The sequence below is a fragment of the Anguilla rostrata genome, chromosome 1 (assembly GCF_018555375.3).
Source record: "Anguilla rostrata isolate EN2019 chromosome 1, ASM1855537v3, whole genome shotgun sequence".
Taxonomy (NCBI): domain Eukaryota; kingdom Metazoa; phylum Chordata; class Actinopteri; order Anguilliformes; family Anguillidae; genus Anguilla; species Anguilla rostrata.
The window spans coordinates 63,190,350-63,213,559 of NC_057933.1; the positions used below are offsets into that span (position 1 = coordinate 63,190,350).

Here is a 23,210-nt window from a genome sequence, read left to right on the forward strand (position 1 = left end):
CAGTTAAGATCCATGGATAAATCAAATTCGCTGTATTAAATACCAATGTCTTGCCATGATCCACTGGTGTCTGAACACAGCAAGACCCTGTATGCAACACTTTTACCTGTTTTGTAGTGGACCTTTCCAAAACCACAATGTAAACACTCGAAAGGATGTTCCACTAGCATTTGTTGCCTAAGAAACCATACCCGTGAAACCCTCCCCAATCACTCAATTTACCAACATCAATGACACGGACAAACGGTTGCAAACAAAGACTTTATAAGATTAGTTAACACAGGACAAAGAAAGAGGTCTTGCTAATCATAACTCAAGAACATAGGCAACTAACAAAAAAAATTAAAATCTTAAGACAAATATATTGCAATCTAACAGAAGCCCTGTACGTAGGTAATGACAGGTGTGTGCAAGTGAGGAGGGTGAAAGGTCACCATTCGAGGAAGTGACCTGGAGTCACATTGTGAGGAAAAAATATATAGACTCTAAAGTAGTTACCCATGTGACATTATTTTACTGAGTTTCTTCCCATAAATATAGTGTAATCATTCGGTGGTAAACTTAAAAACTGTTTTAAAATGAATTCTAATATAATACCATGTAAAACGTCTAACTAGAGCATATGCAATTGCATCACTTAACCCCAAAGCAGTAACCCCCCTCCAGGTTCACGTGCTTCAGCTAGAGAAGGTCTCCTCCTTCCCAGCATTCAGTGCAGTGTGTGACTGCCACCTCGACGTCTATGTGCCCAAGCAAAGCAAACGGTATAAACTGCAAACCAACAGAGTGATACAGACCAGGCGGCCCTCAGACTCACGTCTTCATTTAATCTGTCCACCTGAGCCGCAGACGGCCTGTGAGAGGCGGAGACTTCCTGAGAACTGAGAGCCCCCTCCAGTGTCACCGCTGATCCCCCAGATGCATTATTGAGAAAGGAGGCTAATTAGAACTTCAGGTTCCTAACCGAGAATCTTTAAACCACTGCATGCGACTGTATGCGTGTGCCACTGGGAATGGCAGTACAAACTAAATAGTATACGTAGCTTGATTCCTACAATGGGGCGATGCTAAAGTTAATTTCCCCAGCTCCGGTTCTATAGGGGAGCGTCTAGCTGAAGTTGAGGACGTTGCCGTCGAAGTGCGTGAGCACGTGCTTCTCGAACAGCCGCTGGTCGCAGTCCAGGGGGAACTGCTCGCTGCACATGGGGCAGACCTTCCAGTGGCTCTCCACGTGCTCCTCAAACTTACTCTGGTCGTAGTTGGGGGGGAAGATGACCTCGCAGAGTGGACAGCGCTTGTGAATGTCCAGGCTGTGGGGGAGGAAAGGAGTGAGGGAGGGGCGGAGGTCATGAGAAAACACTCATTCCCTTTACATAATTCTCGCTGCACTGTACTGTATGTAAACAATCCATACACACTTAATGCGTACACACTGTCCACACTTTAATGACTTTGCTTTCAGGCCTCTGAAAGTTCTGCACAGTTATTCTCTGTTCTTTTGCACACCATGTAGGCAGAGAGTGGGTTTGTTTTGGATTAAAATGCCAAAGTGTTAGTTTTACTCCAATACGGAGTGTTAGATTTGGACAGCGAATGAAAGGAAAGCTGTCCCTGTCCCAGCCGCTTGATCACGGAATAATGAAACCACACTGACGTGTGAGTAACAAAACTAAAAAAACTAAAATTACCCTAATAGGTTATAAATCTCAGTATGCTTTCCACTAGAGAGCACATGTTGCAGAGCAGACTGCTAGACGTGGCTGTATGAAACCCCACCAGCAGTATACAGACACCCCTGCCACATGACGAAGAACTAGATGCCAAATGGCTGGACATAAATACAGAGCACCAGGTCTGAAGGTGCAAACAGGCATGCTCTATGCAAGGTGCAATGTACATGGCAAGTGCAAACTTTCTGACAGGAACTCTGCCAAGGCCTGGTTGAGCAAAATGCAGCGAGTTCCCCTCAGTTCCCTCTGCTTTCGACGGCTCTGAGGCTCACAGAGCTGTGCTGCAAGGGGCGCGTTACCTGGAGTCAAAGCAAAAGCGAGGCCGCCCATCGTTAACCAGGGGATTTTGGGGGTTGCCTGCCACTGGCGGCTCAGCGGCGCCGCCCTCCTGGAAGAGAGAGATCTGCTTCAGACAATCACCCTCAGCCAAATGAAATCAATTGTTCTCTCAGTGAATCCAGACCTGTGATATGACCGTAAACACGTGGAAAAAATTCTCAACAATACGAACAATCTGAGCCCAGAATGCCTATTCACACCCAGCCTCCTCTCCTCTAGCCAACTTCACCCAAAGAATCCCATATTCCTACACATCAGCACCATTACTTTCCCTCAGCACAGCGAAACAGCACTTATCTATTCCTGCTGCGTGCAGGGGTGGCTGAAATTGGGCATGCGTAATATCCTTCTGCAAACAAAGCCAATTGGAGAAGATGTTTAGCTAGGCGTGAATTGTGTGGTGTGAGCAGCCTAGTGGAACAGTTCTCCTGCTCGATGATGATCTGTTAGGTCAGAGATCAGTCAGGAGGAGTGCTGGGGCTCCCGAGCAGGCTTCCCTCCTCAGCTGTACCTCAGCAGTAATAACATAATGGCTGAAACCCTCTGTTAACGACCTGCTTCTAGGCCTCATTAGTGGTGGAGGAAGTGGCAGAGGTTTCCTGTAAATTCCTGTACAGGCGATTCATCCTGAGCCCCACACTGGTGTGAGAGGTACAGGGAGCTGAAGGGGGCAGGCGATGACTCGGGGAGAGGCAGAAAGGGGCTCCCCCGCAGTGAACTTGCACACTGGGGCCATCGTTGTGGTTCAGGGGGGACTCACGTTGCCGTTCTCCTCGGGGTCCTCCAGACCGTCGGGGCGACTCGGATTTCGGGAGGGCTGGATGCACACCACGTTACTGTCCCAGGAGGGGGGTCCCACAGGGGGCAGTATGGGCATCTGGTCTGACGGGAACTCACCGTCCGCTCCGTCTGGGTCAGAAAGAACAGCGCGCGTTGCTGTGGAGACACCGGCACATCTCCATGGAAACACACATCGGTTCCAAGCATAACTACGGTAAAGAGAAGCCCTAATTTGTGTGTTTGAGTGCCGGGAAGAACGTCTCACCTGCTGGGTCTGGAGTGGAGTACGGGTTCCCAAAGCGCAGCTCTGCGGACTGCTGGGCCACCAGGGGAGCGGGCGGGGCATCCTGGGTATACGGGAGGGGGTACTGCAGGAACATGGGCTGGCCGCTCTCCAAACTGGAGTCCTCAGACACCAGGCCCCCCTTCACCTCCGAGCTCTTCTTCAGCCCCTGCAGAGACACGAGCAAGATCTACAGCGCACGTCTGAGTGAAATTAAACCCATAAAAAGTAGGCTTGGACGGCCAAGAGTGGATGCACGCACCCCTCTGTGTATACCGACCCTGATCCAGCACGCACAAACGTAAGACATAGTACCATAACAGGGCTATTTTAAGCAGAAAACACCAAAAATCTATTTCAGCAGCAGTTCCTTCTGTGGCCTTCGTGGCTGCTCATTCTAACCAGAAGAATACAGAAGTAATGCCGGAAATGTTACACACAATTAACAAAGGCAACGAAGGAACAGATTTCCAAACGCATCACGCACAAAAAAGGTTTCCATTTTTAAGCATCTGTTGACTCAATAATGAGTGAAAACAGGAAAATATATACCAAATATATACATTATGTACATGACGTAAAACCTCAGGACTTTCACAAAGACATACATCTCTCGCTGAGACCTGTAATCAGACGCACACATTTCCTGCCCTGCGTCAGTTTCCGTCTCCCAGGCAACGCCGCACGCCACAATCCTAAACAGAAACCCGGCGCAGAGGACTCGCTCACAAACACTTTAATTGGCTCCATTCATTAAAAGAAAAACAAGGAAAGAAAAAAAAACTCATTTTCAAAGGAATTTTGAGTCCGTTTTTTTTTATTGATGTTTTTCAGCAGGCGCCAATTTCATTCAGAGTCAACCTCAAACTGGGTCATTTTGCCCTGCCGAGCCCGAACTGCGTTACCTTTCAGCTGTTTCAATGTCAGCGCGGATCTCGCTGCGGTCCACCGTAATTGAATGGAAAATAAGAAGTCACTCGTTTTGCCACTCCAATTAGAGAACCACGGTAAACCCGCACGAGAAGCAGGGCCAAAGCGGCATTCTCGGCTTTTAAAATGCCAGAAAAGAGCACTTACCTCTTCGAGCGTCTCCTTCTCTTTGACAAGCAGCGCCAAATTCTCCTTCAGCTCTTTAACCTCCCGGCCCTTCTCCGCCACCTGGCTCTACAGCAGAGAAACGGGGAGGAGACGCCATGTTGGCAAATGATTTATTTTATTTTTAAATTAAAAGATGAGAATTTTAAATCACATCGGGAGTTATTGTTGGAACCGAAGATTCCCAGAAACATGGATTAGAAACACGGTGCCTCAGTGGGGGTAGGTCATGTGACTGAAGGCTTCCTATCACGACAAGTTGTTAAAGTAATCCCTCTCCAGACACTCGGAGTCCCCAGTTTCAGATGAGACGCTCGGAGCCAACAAACGCATTAGGCAGGCGGAGGAGAAGGGATCTCTCAGTATCCATGTCCCACTGTCTCCAGCCCTCACGTAAACAGCCATAAAAGCTGTCTCGGAGAGGACCGCTCCGTAAACCATGCTGTCCATGTATTTATGTCCATCTGCAGATAATATCGGAGACTGCCGCTTTGTTTAAAGGAGTGATAAACAGATGCTCTTTCTTAGACGGAAAAACGCAGAGTTCGGAGCCTCGGAGCGTAAGACGATATTGTGCGAGTGCATCCCTGCAGACCTTGCTGACCTTGTAGTGACATTCCTCCCCGTAACCGTTCCCATGGCAACAACCTTCCTTTTTTAAATTCTCCTCTCCGTTTTGTCTTTTCCCCCCAGTTCTGAATGCCCAGCAGTATCTGCAGTGTTAACTGAGGGCACGTGTGCTCCCTCAGGGTGCATGCTCCTGGCTGCCCCTTGTCTTCACTACACAGCGCCCCCTGCTGAGCTGTGCAGGGCCTGCACTGGAGTGCACTTCATGCACAGCTGCAGTCAAAAAGACTGCAAGCAAATGGCCGCCTTGAAGAGTCATTCCTGCCCAAAAGCAGCTGGAAAATCCCGCCAACCGAGCCCCACCCCAGCACTACAGCCCACTGCGCCCCAGCCAGCCTGCACTGGCAGGGTCCAGATCCACTTCAGACCGCAGGCTGCGCTACCACACTGAAAGCTAATGCCTTAGCATTGAGCGCCACTACTCCTGAAAACACATTTATTTTAGCCACTTACGGGCTCTTTCCTCACCCTTATTAAGCGTTCCCCCCACTGGCACTGACCTTCGATAATCAACAAGAGTTCGTCACCAGGAATAGTGGTACATGCTGACTAGTGCAGGGTTCTGGGACTGCACAAACGACAAGCAGCAGCATACGCTGCTCACCTGTAACTAACCGAGCGCTACGTCACTGGTCATGCTTAAGCGATGCACTTAGACAAGTGTGGAGCATGCCACTCACCTTACAGGCAGAAAGACTGCTATATCAGATTGCCCTTGGACGAACGCTGGGCAGAGTGGTACATGTCACTCACCTCGCACAAGTGAAAGGCCATATTGCCACTGGCCTGAACTATCAGTGGCCTTCAGACGGCAGAGTGAGGGACAGGATGGCACATCTGGCTGACCCTGCTGAGACAATACAAACCTGCCAGCGCGTCTCACCTTGTATCGATCCTCGGCTGCCACCAGCTGCAGCTTCAGGCTCTCGTTTATCTTTAACTGCTCCTTCCATTTCACCTCCATCTTCGCCAGCTCCTCCGCGAACATGCAGCTGCGCTCCTTCTCCTCCTGCACACAGGACACGTCAGCCCTTCGTCCCGCCCTCACGTGCACTCAGACACGCGTCCCTACAATGCTCACAAGCTCCAGCACACACACCACAACCACTCACATACTGTACACAGGCAACACTTACTTACAAGACCACAGCACACCTCTACTTATGTATACATGCAATTCACCTGAACTGTACACTCACACACACACACAGTTCACTTACACTCAGCATCTGTCTGCATTTCTTGTACTTGTCACTTTTCTCGATCACTTCCTTATTGATGCCTTTGAGTTTCTCCTGGATAATTGCATCTAGTGCAATACTGGAAGACGTGGGGCTCCCTGAAACACAGAACTGCAGATGAGAATCCTCGCCCTCTCAGCCAATCAGATCAGCAGTGTTTCAGAGATGAGAGGGCTCGGGTACCTTGCTCCGGGCTGCCAGACTGCGGGCTCGAGGGCATCTCTGCTGCCACTGCACCTTTCTTCGACTCCTTAAAACACAGCACGGATACCGATCAGCCAATCAGCAGACCCAGTACCCTCATCAACCAATCACGTTCCAGCAGCACCTGCACCACTGCTGCAGGTGTACAGGTTAGCTACTGCCCTGTGCCCTTACAATGGAAACGGACTGTAAGGGCAATGGAAGACATCTCTGAGTACGTACGATAATGACCCTGCAGGTGTGATGTTGTCCTACCAGTCGTGCATATCTACCCTGCAGGCATGATGGATGCCACCATTGTAGTAATCAACATTGATCCTCTAGGTAAGAGTAGAGTAACCCTGCCTGTCCTTACAGGGGTGCAGCAGCTCACCTGCCCACAGGGGTAAAAGCCCCCAGCCCAGGCCGGCTGCACGCTTCAGGTGCCCCCCCTGCTGGGGAACGCCTTGACCTGAACTCACCCCCTGCTGCTCGGAGAGTTTGGCCACCTGTCTCTGTAGTCTCTGACACTCCTTGTATTTCTCCTTGTAGTGCTCCGCAGCCATATGTAACCTCAGCTTCAGGTCCTCCACCTCCCTCTGTAGCTCCGCCTCCTTCCCGGTCACTGTGTCCGCCCCTCCTTCTGCCCCGCCCTGCTGGAAAAGGAGTCAGGAGTTAGTGTCAGTACAGCCGTGACACAGGGAGGAAGATACAGTGGCCTACTGAAAGGTCAAGATGGCTGCCTAAAAGCAGGGCTTGGGCTGCTAGAGGGTACTGAAGTGACAGGAAGTGGCTCCTTACCGCCCCCTGCTGGGCGGCAGCCCTCAGTTTGTCCAGCTGCTCCTCCATGCGGCCGCACTGCGCCTGGGCGTCGGCCTGGCTCTTGCGCAGCGCCTCCATCTCCACGCGCAGGCGGTGCAGGTCGGATATGCCGCGGTCGCGCGCGCTGGACGCGTCCCGCAGCTCCGACGCCAGCATGGACGCCTGCTGACGCGTGGCCTGCAGCTGCTCTTCAGTCTGCCGCAGCTGCTCCTTCAGCGCGTCCTTCTCCGTCTGCGAGGAAGGCACACGCACGCGTCAGACACATACACACACACACGCACGCGTCAGACACATACACACACACACACACGCACGCGTCAGACACATATACACACACACGCACACGTCAGACACACACACACACACACGCACGCACGGTCAGACACATACACGCACACACGCACGCAGCGTCAGACACATACACACATACACACACACACACACACACACACACACAAACACACACACACACACGTCAGACACATACACACACACACACACGTCAGACACATACACACACACACACGCACACACACACACGCACACGTCAGACACATACACACACACACGCACGCGTCAGACACATACACACACACACGCACGCATCAGACACATACACACACACGCACACATCAGACACATACACACGCACGCACACATGCGTCAGACACATGCACACGCACGCACACGCACGCACACACACACATACACACGCACGTGTCAGACACATACACACACGCACGCATTTGACACACACACACGCACGCACACACGTGTCAGACACATACACACGCACGCACACACACATCAGACACACAGCCTGCACACTGACTCTGTGCTGGGCTGCAGAGCGGGGACTCTGCACACAGACTCTGTGCAGGGACCTAAAATGCGTACAAACTGCGCTGGACATTCTAAGTGCCTTATGAAACAGAGCAGAAAGAGACACAGCTCAGGGTGCACAGCAGCAGCCGTACCGAAGGGGAGCTGTGGGACAGGATCTCCTTCTGCAGTTTCTCCTTCTCGGCGAGGCACGCCCTCAGCCGCCCCACCTCCTCTTTAAACTGAGTGATCATGTTCTCCTTGTTCACGTCCACCACCTTCTGCATCTGCAGCTCCGCCGTCAGCTTCCTGGTCTCCAGCTCTCTGTTCTTCAGGTGCACCTGCAGCAGGGTGTGTGTGAGCACGCACACGCACACGCACACGCACGCGAACACACAAATGCGCACAGATACACAAACGCGCACATACACATACATGCAAATTCACATACACACGCACCCACGCACACACACGCATACATGCACATACACATGCGCCCATACAAATGCACACGCAGGCACACAAAAAAGCCATTCACACCAGAACGGGAGACCAGGAAGAAGAGAAAATGCATCCTCTTAAAAGGCCAGTTTCAGTTTTCACCAGGTCTTAGCAGTACAACCACATTTACAGTAAACACAAAACAAAAATCACCAGCTTTGCGCACAGTGTACTACACTGTATTTGTGAGAAACGGACTAAAAGGCCTATTACGCTAAGGCTAGCAGACTGTGGCAGTAAATCTGTGCTCTGTGAAAGGCATGCTAAATTATGCGCAGGTTCCACTGTACTTCCTTAGCCACGGTATATCCAACTCCCTGTTTGTGAGCGGTACCCACCACAAGGCACACACACACTCACACAGATGGAACGCATCAACGGCCTCAAATCAGCCAACTCCGTTTTAAAAACAGGACATAAAGCGCTCCCCGTTTAATGACAGTAAATAGATGAAATGTGAATAAAGTGAACGAAACGCGGGCGGACGAGGGGCCTGAGATTGGGGGAGGGGTGATAGGCACAGTAAAGGACACACAACACCACAGTGTTCAGAACAGACCAGCTCTGAACTGATACGGTCTAAAATAGTCCAGTTTTAAAATTACACTGTACCAAACAGACCAGGTCTAAATTTACACTGTACAAGACAGACCGGGTCTAAACTGATGAAGTTAAATGAAATGACGTGTTCAGTCCTGATCAGCATCGCTTGCATTTTTTATATGAAAGGGGATGACTGAGTAACTGTGTGAGCCAGACACAAATCTCTCACAGGCCAGAAAGTTCCAACTCCTACAGGCCTTCAGCAAGACACATTACAGCAGGGAGGATGAGAACAAGCGTAACTAGTATGAAATGAGGTGGTTGTGCCTAAAACTGCCATTCACACGTTTGCACAGCCCCTCTCTGGGGTTACTAAGGACTGCCGTACATAATGCTGTTTTTAGCACAGTGTTGACTGTCTGCGGATGTACCCGTCCCGTACAAATAACAGCCCTCAGAACTGGATCTAGTGTGTTCTCCTGACCGGATTACCTCTCTATTACGAGTCAAAGACATTTCCGTCTCAACCCAACACAGAAGAGGCGCTGTAAAACCACGACTGCACATAAGAGACCAGAGTAACCCTGCTGGTGTACAGGGTGATTAGAGAACAGAGAGGCTGCAGAATCTGAGCGCACACACACACACACACAGACCACACACACACACACACACACCACACGCCACACGCCTCGCTCTGTTCCCGTTCAGCACCGCCCTATCTGCGATGGTAGACTTGAGCAGCACACTCAGAAATGACACATGGTGTGCTTTACCTTATACAGCTCCTTCTCATCACGCTCGTTCTGCAGCTGGGACTCCAGGCTGTCCTTCTCCACAGTCAGCTTCTTCACTCTGTCTCTCAGGCTGCGAGGGGACCAATCACAATGAGCGCATGCGTGAACAGCTACTCACCGTGCCCAGTCTGCAACATTCAGCTGAACGTACAGGGTGGCTTCACCTTGCCATCTCTCACAATTCATATGGGTCCACACACATTAAACAATAAAAACACACACACACACACACACTCTCACTTCAGTCTCTTTCTGAATATGAGCAGCATGTACTCACCAGTCCAGCTCGGTCTCTTTCTGGATTCCTTTCTGTGTGACACCGATGAGGTCCTCCTCCAGCTGGTGGACTCTGGCGGTCACCTCCTGGTGCTTCCTCTTCACCTCCTCCCGCTCCTCCTGCAGGTTCTGAGAGGCAGTCTGGAGCTCCTGAAACGGAGACCCAAACATTTCTGAAGCGAAGACTAGGGCACCGTAAGGGTCTCCACACCACACCCTAAGAACAGTGAGGAGTAACAGCGCTTACAGCTGAGCCCTGATGTGAGCCCAAATTCAATCTGACCACAGCACAGAGTAACAGGCCATTAAACACCAAATGCAACTTGACCAAATTTAAACTTTCATAAACTAAATTTCAGTTTTTTTTAGTTTGAATATTTTTTCAGGGTGTGATTAAACAGACTAAAAATATTCCGAACTGGTTACACAAGGTTATGGTGGAAAAATAATTCTGTGGGTAGACAAAAAAAAAAAAAAGTTGGATTCTGATGTGCAACAGCGCTGAGAGGACCAGGTCACTCAGCTATTATTCATGGCCATTCAGGCATTAAAGCCAGATTTGCATTATGCGAATCAGATGTGCCCCATTCCCATTGCAGCATCTGATATACGGCTCAGAAGGGAAAAAGCACTGGAGAGCTGAGTCAAACACCCCATGTGGTGAGCTGAGGAGACTCTACCCACACACGAGGGAGAGAGAGCAGCAGCGCTACAGCCAGACCCATCTGTGCTCCTCTACACAGCGCCTAACTGCAGAGAACCTGCCGCTCCAGATACACTCTGTTACAACACGTCAGCAGCGGTATAAATCACAAACGTCTCGGAAATGCTACAGGCATCAGTTCTTAGACGTGTATGAAGCAACATAACATGCACGCACACACGCACACACACAAACGCACGCACACGCACGCACACACACACAGTCACACACACACACAGTCACACACAGACAACAGTACACACCACACAAACAGACAACACACGATACACAGACACCAGCACACACACAACAAAAATACACACACAACACACAGAACACACCATCACACACACACACACACACACAAACACACAGACACACAGATACACACACGCGCACACACATACATACAGATACACACACACACAAGCGGAAATGGGGTGACTCACTGCCTTAGACCCTACCCCTCTGACATAGCCCTTGGAAGAGGATCAAGTGTAAATTGAAAGCTAGGCTCTGTTCAGCACACTGGAATACCCCCTCCATAAGCACAGAATTACAGCTTATTCTCATCTCCAGGTGTGTCCCTCTGAAAAAAGCCCTGCTTCAAGCCTGCCTCACTGTCTGCTGCAGGGCACAGCCATCTGAATTACTCTATGAATTTTATTGCCAAAGTTTTGAAACAATTTAAGCAGCACATAAAAGCCTTATAAAAGTGTCGTAAAATTAACAGCCGCAAAATATGTACTTATGTTTTCATCTTAAAGCCATTTCCATCTCAAGAGTAGATTTACAGTGCATGGTATACTCCACAACTATTACGCTCAGGTTATACACTCCATTTGATAAATTAATTTGATGTTGTAATAAAAAAAAATCACCTCTGTAAAATTCAGATTTGAGGTGTTTTGGGCCTGTTTTTGAGGGGCCAGGCAGTGTCATATAAAGTAAACTTTCCAGGAAACCCACAGTGCTGTGTGAAAGACGCACACTAGGGGGCGCTAAGAGCTTGCGTACTTTCCACCGGCCATTCCTTCCACGTTTCTTGTTTTTGTAGTTTTTCTTGTTTCACCGCAAATAATATTTTTACTTGCATCATGGCTACATCAAAAGAACATTAATAACACCCGTTTTATCTAAACCACTCTTCCAAAAGAGAAACCCCAAAAGACTGTGGGACGTTGAAAAGCAATAGGTAGCCTTGCCACCCTCATGTATATATATCCCTTCTGTCCGCACGATCGCCACATCATGCTCACTCTCCGTAAAACATTCGCCAGACGCCAGGAACCGCCACCCAGTTCCTCTCAGAAACGGAGAGAACGCAGAGGGCCAGTGGAGCCACCGGTGACAGGGAAGAGACAGCGCGCTGCAGAGCCGCTCTGAACCGAGGGGAGAATAGCTGCGCTCGGCCCCGCTGTAGCTGCTGATTACCCAGGCCCTTTGTACCCTGGCAGACATCTTTAGGGTGTGATGACAGCGGTTTACAGCCTGCTTGGATGTAGTTTACCTGTGAGGTCACAGGCCCTTCAAACGGCTCACGCGATCGCACAGCCAGATCAAACGGAAGAGGAGGGCGGACCTCAGAGAGAGAGAGAGGGGGAGAGAGAGGGAGAGGGAGGGAGGGAGAGAGAGAGAGAGAGAGAGAGAGAGAGAGAGAGACCGCGGGGGGAAGGGGCGTTCCCTCACCTGGTTCTCCTTCCTCAGCTGGTCAGAGATTTCTCGCTCCTGCTCACACTTTCGCTGCACTTCCTCCCTCTCCTCCTGCAGCTGCTCCTTCTCTTTCTGCAGGAGCGCCACAACTCTCGCCAGCTCCTCTTTCTCCTTCCGAGCCTCCTCCACCTTTTGCTGCAGGAGGGAATAATGAGTCGGAGGACACTGCATCAACATAAAGCTCACAAGGAATTGTGAATGAGTCTGAAAATTTTTAAGAGCTGATAACATGCACTCAAACACTTGAGCATGTTCTCATTTTGTCCCACGTGATACAAGAATCTACTGACAAGACTTTTAACTGTATTGGTCATATTTCAGTTTCTGTTTCCAGCAATTCTAACGTTCACAAAGGTCAATAGAGCAGCCACTCAGAAGGATCACCATAAAGCACTTATAGAAGCTCAGAAGCACACTTTCATAACTTGTGCACAAAAAAAAATCCTACTAACAATAATAATACCAATATCAATAATACCAAATAATAATACTAAAGATACTGAAAAGATGAATAAATGGCACATACTGTATTACTGAAGATGTGAGGATATTTGATTAATCTGGTGAATAACCGAATCGCACGCGTGTTCAACCTGTTCACCCTGTGAGAAACCGTGCAGATGCATGTGCAAGCGTGCGTGTGCACACGCGCTCTGACAGAGAGACGCGCGTGTGTGCGGGTTCGGTTCCTTTCACACCTCCAGAAGGCCAGTTTTCGTGGTGACCACGAGGATGTCGGAGTTGCTCTCGTCCTCCACAGTCAGCAGGTCGTCCCCGGGGTGGCTGGTTCGGAACTGGAAGGGGGTGCTGGCTCCCCGGATCTCGCCTTTGTGCGTGACGTAGCAGAACTGGTAGAACTCCCCGTCGTCACTTGGAACGTAGTATCCTGGGAAACGGGCAAGGCCGTCAGTAATAATTGTGGTTGGATTCAATTTATCGGTAAACTCCAATAAACGCACCTTTACAAACCTTCAAAGGCAATGGGGGAGAAGAAAGTCCTCGATAAACACTTAAATTTATAGAGCAGACAAGCAGGCAATGTGGGCGACCTATGAGCAGCTTGGGCGGAAGGAAAGAAGTGACTGAAAACAATCTAATGAGAACATTCCATTTCATTCTATTTTAGGATCTTTCAGTCTGGTTCTCTATTGGTGTTAGAGGGGGAATGGTTGGTTTTATTTCAAATGCTGATAATATTACGAGTTGGAAGGGGTATGAGAAATTCTTAGAAGAAATGACTGACATGTGACCTGTAGTGTGGTAAGAGAAATTGTGCTTCGCTGGAGAGCACATGCTCATCTCTGTTCTCCAAGGCATTCCATTGGGCATTCCAACTTTGGCAAAGCAAATTTTAAAAATACATTTTAAAAATTGAAAGCAACCATTTTCATTTTTAAGAGATTTTTTTTCTCCCAATTTGGAATGCACAATCACAATATTTTGTACCATCAGCAAAATTTATGGGAGCCTGCCCTCTCTGCAAAGCGCAGCATGTTCATGCTCTACAGGCCACTAGGGGAGCTGTGGAGTCTTCACAATGGAGCAGCACACTCGGCGCACAGCAGGCTCAGACTCCCTCCCTGCCTGATGCCAAGGACAATTACACACTGCTCTGCAGGGCCGCCAGCCAGTCGCCACAGGAAGCGTCACAATTCCACACCCAACCACAGGGGGCGCACCACACAGAAAACAACCAAAACGGTCTTGTGTGACTACTAAAGCCCTCTGATGACGTCATGTGCCATCTGAAAAGGCCTGTAAGCAAAACGGCTGCATGGCTGATCCTCAGAAGCAGGGAACCAGCAGGAATCCCTCCACAGCCCCATCAAAGTAAAAATACCACAGAAAGTCCGGAGCGTGGAGGAAGGGCACGCTCACATACGAGGGCATTCCAAAGGGGAGGGTTCAGCATTTAACTGCTTCCTGTTTCTACCATACGGATACACAGGCTTGTATAAAACGTGGACTGCAATTTTACCTTGAAACACCACAACTCTGTTGACTGTGGTTCCCTCAGCGTAGTTCTCAGGAAAAGGTGACCACAGAAACGTGTAGTAATCGCGCGCGCTGCTCCAACCGACCTGCGGGCAGAAAAGCAGTTACAGGCCCCGAACACACAGGAACTGAGCGGGTATCTTAGCATCCTGCTAGCACTCTGGCCAACACCACTGCACCCCCCAGCAGAAATACCCTTTCATTGCACAACTCCCTCACCACAGACCTCCCCCCTCACTTTTTAACAACAACGCTAAGCAGAAGAAACGCAAAGGTAATGGCCATGTTTCGGACAGCGCCATTCCTAATTATTTTCAGCAAAACGCCTTCTTGCGTGTTAATTGTCAATATTTGTACACAGTCACAAAAACAAGAAGGCCTTAGTAGCAAATGTATGAAAACTAATTAGGTTTAAGCTCTGGAGATTTTACAGAGATCCTTTAAGCGTTCACTTCCCGGGCCCCTGTAAACGTGGCCAATGCCCTGGAGCACGCTCTGTTGAAAGGGAGGCATGGGTTTGGTTAGCTCCAGCCCAGTTCAAACAGGAAAGAGGAAAATAGGTGAAAATTTTATACATACTTCAAAATGGAAACCAAGATGTAATTATATGAATTTTATGTGTTGTTAACTGATGGCTGATGAGGGGAGTACAGAAAATACATCCATAATTTCAGTCCTCTGCCATAAAACTGTCAGCCAGAATCCAACTCATGTAGGCAAAAGTTATACACACACGCACACAATGCACACAACGCACACACAAAATCAGGGGGAAAATTAGGGACCTGTCTGGTATCTTAGACTGTCTTTCACAGTGATGTCAGTGTTACAGAAGTACCCATGAGCACCTGAGAGTAGCCCCGGGGTGTCAGAGCCGTAATGAACAGGAAACAGTAAAGACCTGACCATCGTTAGCGTTAATGCTAAGTAGTAGCCCTCGTTACCAAACTTCATTACAGGCAGACAGGTACTGTAAGAGAGGGCAAGCCCCAAAAACATTTATCTTGGGCTCCAGAGCGCGCGCGCGTGTGTGTGTGTGGATAACTTCAATGAGCACCGATTACATCTGTAACAGCGTGTACTGGTACTGTACCGTCCCTGTGATGGAGTGCTAGCGCTGACAAAGGACATGAATCACTTTTAAACGCCTCTGTCAAGCACAAACCCCGCTAGCCTGTGGTTCTGGAATGCGCTGAGGGAGAAGCCCGAGATGTGCTGCTCTCAGGTATCCGCCGCTCGGCCCGTACCTGCTCAGAAAGCGGAGTGTTTACGTGTTATTGTTTACGCAGAGCTGGGGACAGACATAAATAACGGCGTAATTGCACGGTGGAAGACTGCAGCCGGCGGCGGCGGCGGGTTTCTGGGCTGCGTGTACGTACAGGACCGATTAAATAAAACTCCCAGCGAGCGGGGGGGAGGGGGGGGGCAGCGCCATGAATCACAGCGAGGACTGACAGAATAATTAGAAAGTGAGTCTGCTTTCTCCAGAGAGGCTCGAATGAGCGGCCCCAGCCAGCCCAGCCGCTTGAGCCAGCGGCCCCAGAGATCAGCCCCAGCGAGTAGCCCCTGAGAGCGGCTTGAGCAGCCAGCCCCAGCGCTACGCAGGAGGCCTGATAGTTTTCCGGCTCCGTGCAAGCGCTGCAGCATCAAAGAGCAGACGCTGCGGCGTGTTGAGACGCACGCCAGCACCCCCCCACCCCGCACATTAAACAGGAGGAAATGTTACCGCAGCTTCACATTTCCCTATTCACACAAGTGGTTTCCATTAGATTCTACACTGGTAACGCCACCACACCAATTTATCATCCACACGTAAGAAACGCAGTCAGGAATACTGCATCCGTATCTGTGCATTGAGGCTTTTGGCAGTAAATCTAATAAAAATAGTCAGAATGTCACACTCCAAACAGCCTATCCTTCTTGCACAAGCAGGCTTAAACACAGTTATTTGGGAGATACTGGGAAAAATTGCAATCGTTCATTTTTAAAGGTGCTGCCTGGAATGCGATACTATTATGGCACCCAGTGTCCACAAGCTGGGGTCTTCATGATTCATCGTATTGATGTTACACGACTGCAATAATTTTAGCTTTGAAGTATATTAGATCATTTTAATGACTTCAATTATCAGTATAATATAATTATATCAGTTATATTGGATATCATTAGGCATCCTATTACTGATAATTAAACTATTAATTTACCAGTCTTAATTACATTCATAAACAAATGACAAATAATAAAAGGAAACATCTAAAAATATTAGTGCAACCATTTCTGCATTATTTTTCTAACCAATTATTTTTCCTTGACTGAAGTCATGGCGTCAGGTGCATGGTTCTGCCATAATATCAGCAATATTAGCTTATGTGTTGTAGTGCTGGGCTAAAGCAAAAACCTGCACCAACACTGGCCCCTTTCAGATAAACCTGGACACTCCTGCTGTAGAAACGTTCAAAGATTTAAATAAAAAATGTAGTATTCCAGGCAGTAACAGCTCCGCGTCACTAGGGGGCGATGGCTCTTCAAGTGCCCTTCTTGCGGCAAAGAACCGGGCATCTAACATAACCTGCCTACAGGCTAGTGACTCATGGCCCAGACATGCTTCTGTGTGTTCTAGCAGCACTGTCTGTCCTACAGGATTTATGGGCCCAAGTTTGGCTTCTGCAGGGTTTCTCTGTGCTGGAGCGTTTTCAGGTACAATTGCAGACAAACCTGCATTGCCAAAGGAACAAATATGCAAGCATTCATGCTTTCTCTCACACACACAGACAGAAGGCAGTACTAGCAGAACTGCTCCACTCTCAATCTAGCTATCTTATGGTGACATCCGCATTTATAAACTTGTGAAGAGAAGAGGACTTTCACTTCATTCTGTTGGTGGCGACTCCAAGTGAAAGGTTGTTTAAAACAAAAGTAGAAAGACCAGTTAAACTTCCTTCTGCTGAAGGTCACACCAGCCATCCCTGCAACCACACACACACACCTTCTCCGTCCTCAGTGTTCAGGAGGAGCTGAAAGGCGAGAGTGAAATGGGGAAGAAAATCCAGAGAAGAGAGAAATGAAAGAAGTGAAAAGCAAAGAAGACAGGGAAAAGGAGAGAAGAGGCACCTTGAAGATGCCGACCCAGTCCTTCTGGTGCGGTTTGATGAACTGGGTGAGTGTGTAGTGACACTCGAGCGCAGCGCTGGGGATGTAGCTCTTCCCCACGTTCTGGAAGATCACGTGTGCAAAGTTGGATGTTTCCATGGTGCTGCTAGTTGAGGTGCCTTCCTGGTATAACGCCATCTCTCCCATCAACGAGTGCCCCTGAAGGACAGGACAGCAGAAGAGGGCATTTAACAAACGGTTCACTCGTTTCCATCCATTTCCGCACAGGACGACCATCATCTTGAAATCATTAACAGTGAAACAAACGCAATTTGACCGCACCTGGAATTTTCATCGGCTGCAAAAGTTCCGATATTATTTAGACATTACTGAATGAATTAAATAATTAATTGATTCCAACTGAAAAGTATGTTTTTTACAGTAACTATCAGAGTAAACAAGCTGGGTTGGGGCCTGCATGGATACATAACCAAGGCAACAGATTTGGCATGAGGAATAAACCACGTCCCAAACTGCCGGCATGCTGCAAAATCTTTCCCTGCTGCAATAAAGTAGGCATGCGACAGTCAGCCAGCTGCACAGACAGTGTCTCTGTCTCATACGGGCCCTAGGGCTCTTCTACAGAGACACAAAGCCAAGCATAAAGAAAACATTTCATTGGACAAGCCAAGCATTTATAAATCTGGCTCGTACAGTAGGAGCCATTAACTTCTGACAATAAGACTTACTGCCAAATGTCTTTGCCAAATGTTGTTGTCGTCGTCCACAAAACTTCAAGTCTACTTCATTTTGCAAATCGATACAGAAATGACATGGAGATAGAAAATGGTAAATGAGATAAACTAGTTATCACTTTTCTCAGCACTAAATGCCTTTAACTACACATGCTAAAGTATGGCCAAGCTTTTAAGTCAAGGTTATTTCTGTAAAAGAGGGCTCATTGTCTGACTGAACAGCTGACTGAAACCAATGAAAAACAAATCATGACTCATACTCAGCTGGTTTCTGATAACGTCTATTATGTGAAATGCTTATAAAAAATGATCCCTTCAAAGATGATGTTCAATTAGTTCACATTATATGAAGGGGATCCTGTCTTCTCACAATACTCAAAATGCTAGCATTCTCTGCTGTAATTAAAATTATTAGTAAAAAAAAGTAACTAATAATTAAAGTGCTTTCACTGCTTGGCAATAAATGTTTCTGCAATGTCATCACTGAGGTCATCACTCTTATCATTTGTTTGAAACACGGACCTTGGAATTGCATTTCATCACTCTGTATTGATTTCACCATACATGGTGATTATTTTATCGCAAGAAGAAACAACTGAATATGCTGACTGAGTCCTATGTATCTCTGGAGAACTAAAGAACTAAAGATTTTACATGTGACCAATACAGTCTGCAGGCTGTGAGGGTGCAGCCTGCTCTGTCATGTTGCAGAAAAAGAAGAGTGCTGGCTGTTCTGGAGACATTAGTCCAACATAAAACACAAAGATCATTACCGTTTCTCTGTCTATTGCATACAGACAGGGCAGATGTATAGGCAGTCACTCTTAAACCAACCGTATAAATGGGTTGGAAAAAATGCATCTCAAATTGTTCCACAGTTACTCTTATTACAAAAAGGTTACTATTGCAGAATCCCTCAGGTAGGGCATTCATAGAGAACACATTTAATGCTATCAATTTACTGTATACAAGCAGGATACTAACCAATGCCCCTTGGGTTGAACACTCAACTGCTGAAGAGTATAAGAGTGCTTCATGGGCTTCAACACTCCCAATTATATGCACAGTTCCCTCAGCCAATCTAGCACAGCTGTCAACTCCCCCCACCCCACTCCCCCAAGAGCTCTGTAATCAAGTCGGCAAGTTGAACCCTACCGAATTAAGCACTGTAAACGTGCAGTCTGGCTTATGTGAATAAATATGTTGTAGTACAGAATAAAAAGCCAAGCCTTTTCTATTCATACACAGAAGGCTCTTTCCAAACTCTCTTATAGTCATCTGTCCTATATGCCACCAGATAGCCTCAATTGGAAACCATCTAAAAAATGTGTCCTAGCACTCCAAAATCTACCCAAATGGCCCTTGTTGCTAAACAGCATGTACATTCTGTTTGATTGTCAAATCAGGTTTTGGTTAGCCTAGCTGCTTGGATAACTGAAACCGGAGTATTGAAAAGTTTCACACAACTGAAAATAAGGAAATAATTTAACCGTAAAAAATAAAGCATTAAAAAAAATCTTTTTAAAAACATGCCACACATTCAGTTGCAGGCAAGAAAACTCAAGAAAGCTAAATGACATATGAACATGGGTGGAAAAAAGGGAAGGACTAATTGGAGAAAACCTAAAAAAGACATTAATCGATGAAAACACCTGCAGAGGCATCCCCATATCCATACCATAATGTCAGGATTGAAGGATTAAAAGGAATTCCACTGTGTTAAAGGCCTGGTGAGTGTCGGACAGCAATGGCCAACATCAAACCGAGCCCAAGATGGTGCCCAGTGACCAGTCACAGCACAAAAGCTGATGAAGATGTGGACCAGGAAGATACACGGTATAATTGCTCTATAATAGGGTTGGGCCGATGTAAAAATTTTCAAACCGATTTGATATTAAGCCAAATACCGGACCGGACCGGTAATACCGGATTTTACCACTAGGCGTTGCACGTGACTCAGCCGCTCCCGAGTGGAACATAATGAGGGCCATGAATGAGAGTGTAGCGGCTTTACCGTTGTCAAGCAAAACTCCGGTTGGTAGTTATATTTGGACCGTTGTTATGCAAAAACCTCTGGTCGTTAATTCTATGAAAACAATGATGCTATCAAGACAAAAGTGTTCCTTCTCGTTTTATACCATACAATTAGCACCGATTTTGGTCATTTTTGTCATTACATTATTTAATAAAACTGCATGAAACCATAAGTCAATCAAATTAATCTCCCTAGCACTGTCTTGCTTTTTATCCCGGCTAGCTAGCTAACTAGTGAATCTTTTTTTTTTTTTTTTGTTTTGCACTCCGTTTATAAACAAACATAATATCATGTTAATCAGGTTGTCATATTGTTTATTACTAATGCAATACAGGATCTTTCTTCTCCAGGAAGTAACATCGGTGTGACAACATATTTACTACAATAAATGTTCAATGTAGTATCAATTTAACAATCAATCACCCAATACTGATAAATAGGTTTTTTTTATTTACAAATGAGCATGTGGTCAGATCTTGCAGGCTTGGGTTCGGATGACATTTTAAGAAGGGGTAAGGAGGACATTATTCCGATTCATTCTGATTTATTCTGATTCCTCTTGCACTGCTCGCTGAAACTTTTTTTTTTTGGAAAGCAGAATTGTCTTCTGTAGCGTTGTACAGTGTAGGTCATCAGTATGCCACCGAGACAGAGGACACACAGGCAATGTCATAACATTTTGATGACTAACCCGAGGGGGGTGAAGACTGCATTCCAAGCAACATTTCACAGCTGATTAACACCCGACTAACAAAAGACTAATAGCCGACTTTAAAACAGGATACCTAATGGAAGCATTAAATTCATCATCTGGCAATGTGTGCGTAACGAAGCTTTCACAAAATAATGTTGACCTCCTCAGTATTAAGGAACCACCTTTATTACCCAAAACCACTAGAATAAAACAGAATTTGTAGAGAAATTCTTAAAATACAATTTCAAAATTCAAGTTAAATGTAAAACTCTATACTTTGCCAATAACAACTGGCTTCATGTTTTATTTATTTATTTATTTAACCTTTATTTACCCAGGGTAGGTTCACTGAGCACGGATGCTCTTTTACAGGAACGCCCTGCGTTTTACAAACAAGTTGCATGAATAAACGTACATAACTCAATTTACTGTTCTTTTTTCTCCCTTCCCCACAGTACATTTTCAGGAGCCTCTTAGTATACCAAACAGTAAATAATACATAGGCCTAATTCTTATAGCTAGCTACACATCACATGCACGCATTACCATATTGACCGCCAGTGCATACCGGTAAACACATGGCATGGAATTTTACATGAGTAACTTAACACTTTCGAAACACTTCTCAGTAGAATTTTGCCACTGAACGCATACATATCAGATAACACCAGTCCCTAGTAATTTGTCTCGATTCGCTTCCATTATATAATAAACGCGACAAAATACAGATAACTAGCTGGTCAAAGACAAACTAATTAACTGTTCCCACTATCTCAGGTTGTCAAATGTGCCTCTTAGCTGGGTAGACGACTAGTTTAATTTAGCTGTCGGGTAATGCCAAGATGCTACAGCAGCTACGCAGGCCATTGTTATCTAAAAGTGAATACAACTCTGATTCCGTTTAGCTGCCATTTCCGTGAAATAGCGGTGACAATTTCTTTTTTTTAAAAACCTTCGAATAATTAACGTTTACAGTACCGCTTAGCGTTAGCCTAAACTAACGTTACTTGGGCATATTAAACAAAGTTACACGTTGGATAATCTGGCTAATTTAGCAAGCATATTAGCTAGCTAACATCCATAAAAATGTCATGTAACGAGCTAGACATATTTATTACAAATTTTGCCAACAGGATAAATAGTTAACTGGTTATTTTTGACAACGTACACTCGAATCGCTGCACTAGATAAACTGGAAAGCTCGCATTATGAAGGCCTTATCAGAGAAGGCCATTCGGTGCGACAGACAAGCAAAATGCTATCGACAGCTAGACTGTCAACTAACGTCAGTTTACTGCTAGTTTAACCAATAAAATCATCTTTATTATTGTCCAAATATGTAAAATATACTTATTTAAACTTCCACAAGCTTATATTTACGCTTTTCACTACTTCTTTCCCCCCACACAAATTTTAACTAAATTAGCTAACGTTAGCTAGCTAGCTATGACAACGAAAGCTTGTTCGAAGTCCTTGGCTTAGCAATGACTGCCGTAGCTTGCTTAAGTTCGAACCGACAGAAGATAAAAGTTAGCATACCAACAACAAAGTCTATGCCTTGTCAATTATGGATTTACACATAAATAATATTCAACAAAATACCTTTTTCCCATGTGAAATCGAAGTAAAAGGTGGTTTATGCTGCAAAACAGTTGTTGACGCACTTTTCCCCCTCTCAAGGCATTCCCCTTCTTGCTTCCTGAAATAGAATAACAACGTGACATCATTTCCGGATGACGTGCATGGCCTTATCTATGTTTCTGTTAAATACCTTGCGGCACTCTTTCATCTGCCTCTTGATATTACTGATGCCTTAATGTGCAAGTGAAAAATGTCAAGACTGTATTGTCTGCATGCTAAATGTCCCACAGTGTTCCCTCGGTCCTTGAAATTCCTGAAAACATTTGCATTCTACAAAGTCATGGAAAGTAGTCAAATATTGATGGTAGCTCCACTGCCCTGGAAAAGAAGTACAATTGCCTAGATTTTTTAAAACAACAACAACAACGACAACAAAAAAATTATAGCATCATGCGAAATGCATCCATCTTTCTTAAAGTCATGTAATTGTTCAGTCAAATATTTTCTTTTTAAGCAAAATTTTTAACTAAAAATGTTTGTCCACTTCACAAAAACAGACCTATAATTCAAGGTGGCTGTATAACAATCCTTTAAAACGTATACAT

The 23,210-nt window shown here is 46.5% G+C and overlaps 1 protein-coding gene across 6 annotated transcripts; it reads right to left on the minus strand.

Annotated features, from left to right (window-relative positions):
- Positions 1 to 247: 247 nt before the first annotated feature.
- tax1bp1b (Tax1 (human T-cell leukemia virus type I) binding protein 1b) lies at positions 248 to 22,778 on the minus strand. 6 transcript variants are annotated; one of them, XM_064348534.1, is made up of 18 exons: positions 22,627 to 22,778; positions 17,562 to 17,759; positions 14,434 to 14,536; positions 13,154 to 13,341; positions 12,432 to 12,590; positions 10,041 to 10,189; positions 9,743 to 9,833; positions 8,078 to 8,263; positions 7,080 to 7,331; positions 6,761 to 6,931; positions 6,279 to 6,345; positions 6,075 to 6,193; positions 5,738 to 5,863; positions 4,210 to 4,296; positions 3,115 to 3,301; positions 2,830 to 2,978; positions 2,030 to 2,118; positions 248 to 1,310 (listed from the first exon to the last, which is right to left on the minus strand). In XM_064348534.1, the coding sequence occupies exons 2-18, from the start codon at positions 17,745 to 17,747 to the stop codon at positions 1,109 to 1,111; spliced, it is 2,511 nt and encodes an 836-aa protein (XP_064204604.1). In that variant the 5' UTR covers positions 17,748 to 17,759; positions 22,627 to 22,778; the 3' UTR covers positions 248 to 1,108. The 6 variants fall into 6 exon arrangements, with proteins under 6 accessions (XP_064204604.1, XP_064204572.1, XP_064204588.1 ...); XM_064348502.1 differs by having other exon boundaries at positions 2,830 to 3,005; XM_064348518.1 differs by having other exon boundaries at positions 2,830 to 3,005; positions 6,788 to 6,934.
- Positions 22,779 to 23,210: the final 432 nt, after the last annotated feature.

What these genes read in the sequence shown, in the direction of transcription:
- tax1bp1b (XM_064348493.1), bottom strand. Translation starts at nt 17,747, where the DNA reads ATGGGAGAGATGGCGTTATACCAGGAAGGCACCTCAACTAGCAGCACC. An exon ending in AGCTGAGGAAGGAGAACCAG is followed by an intron (nt 10,190 to 12,431) that starts GTGAGGGAACGC and finishes TCTCCGTTTCAG; the next exon opens with GAGCTCCAGACTGCCTCTCA. An exon ending in TGTCCCACAGCTCCCCTTCG is followed by an intron (nt 7,332 to 8,077) that starts GTACGGCTGCTG and finishes CCTTCCTCGCAG; the next exon opens with ACGGAGAAGGACGCGCTGAA.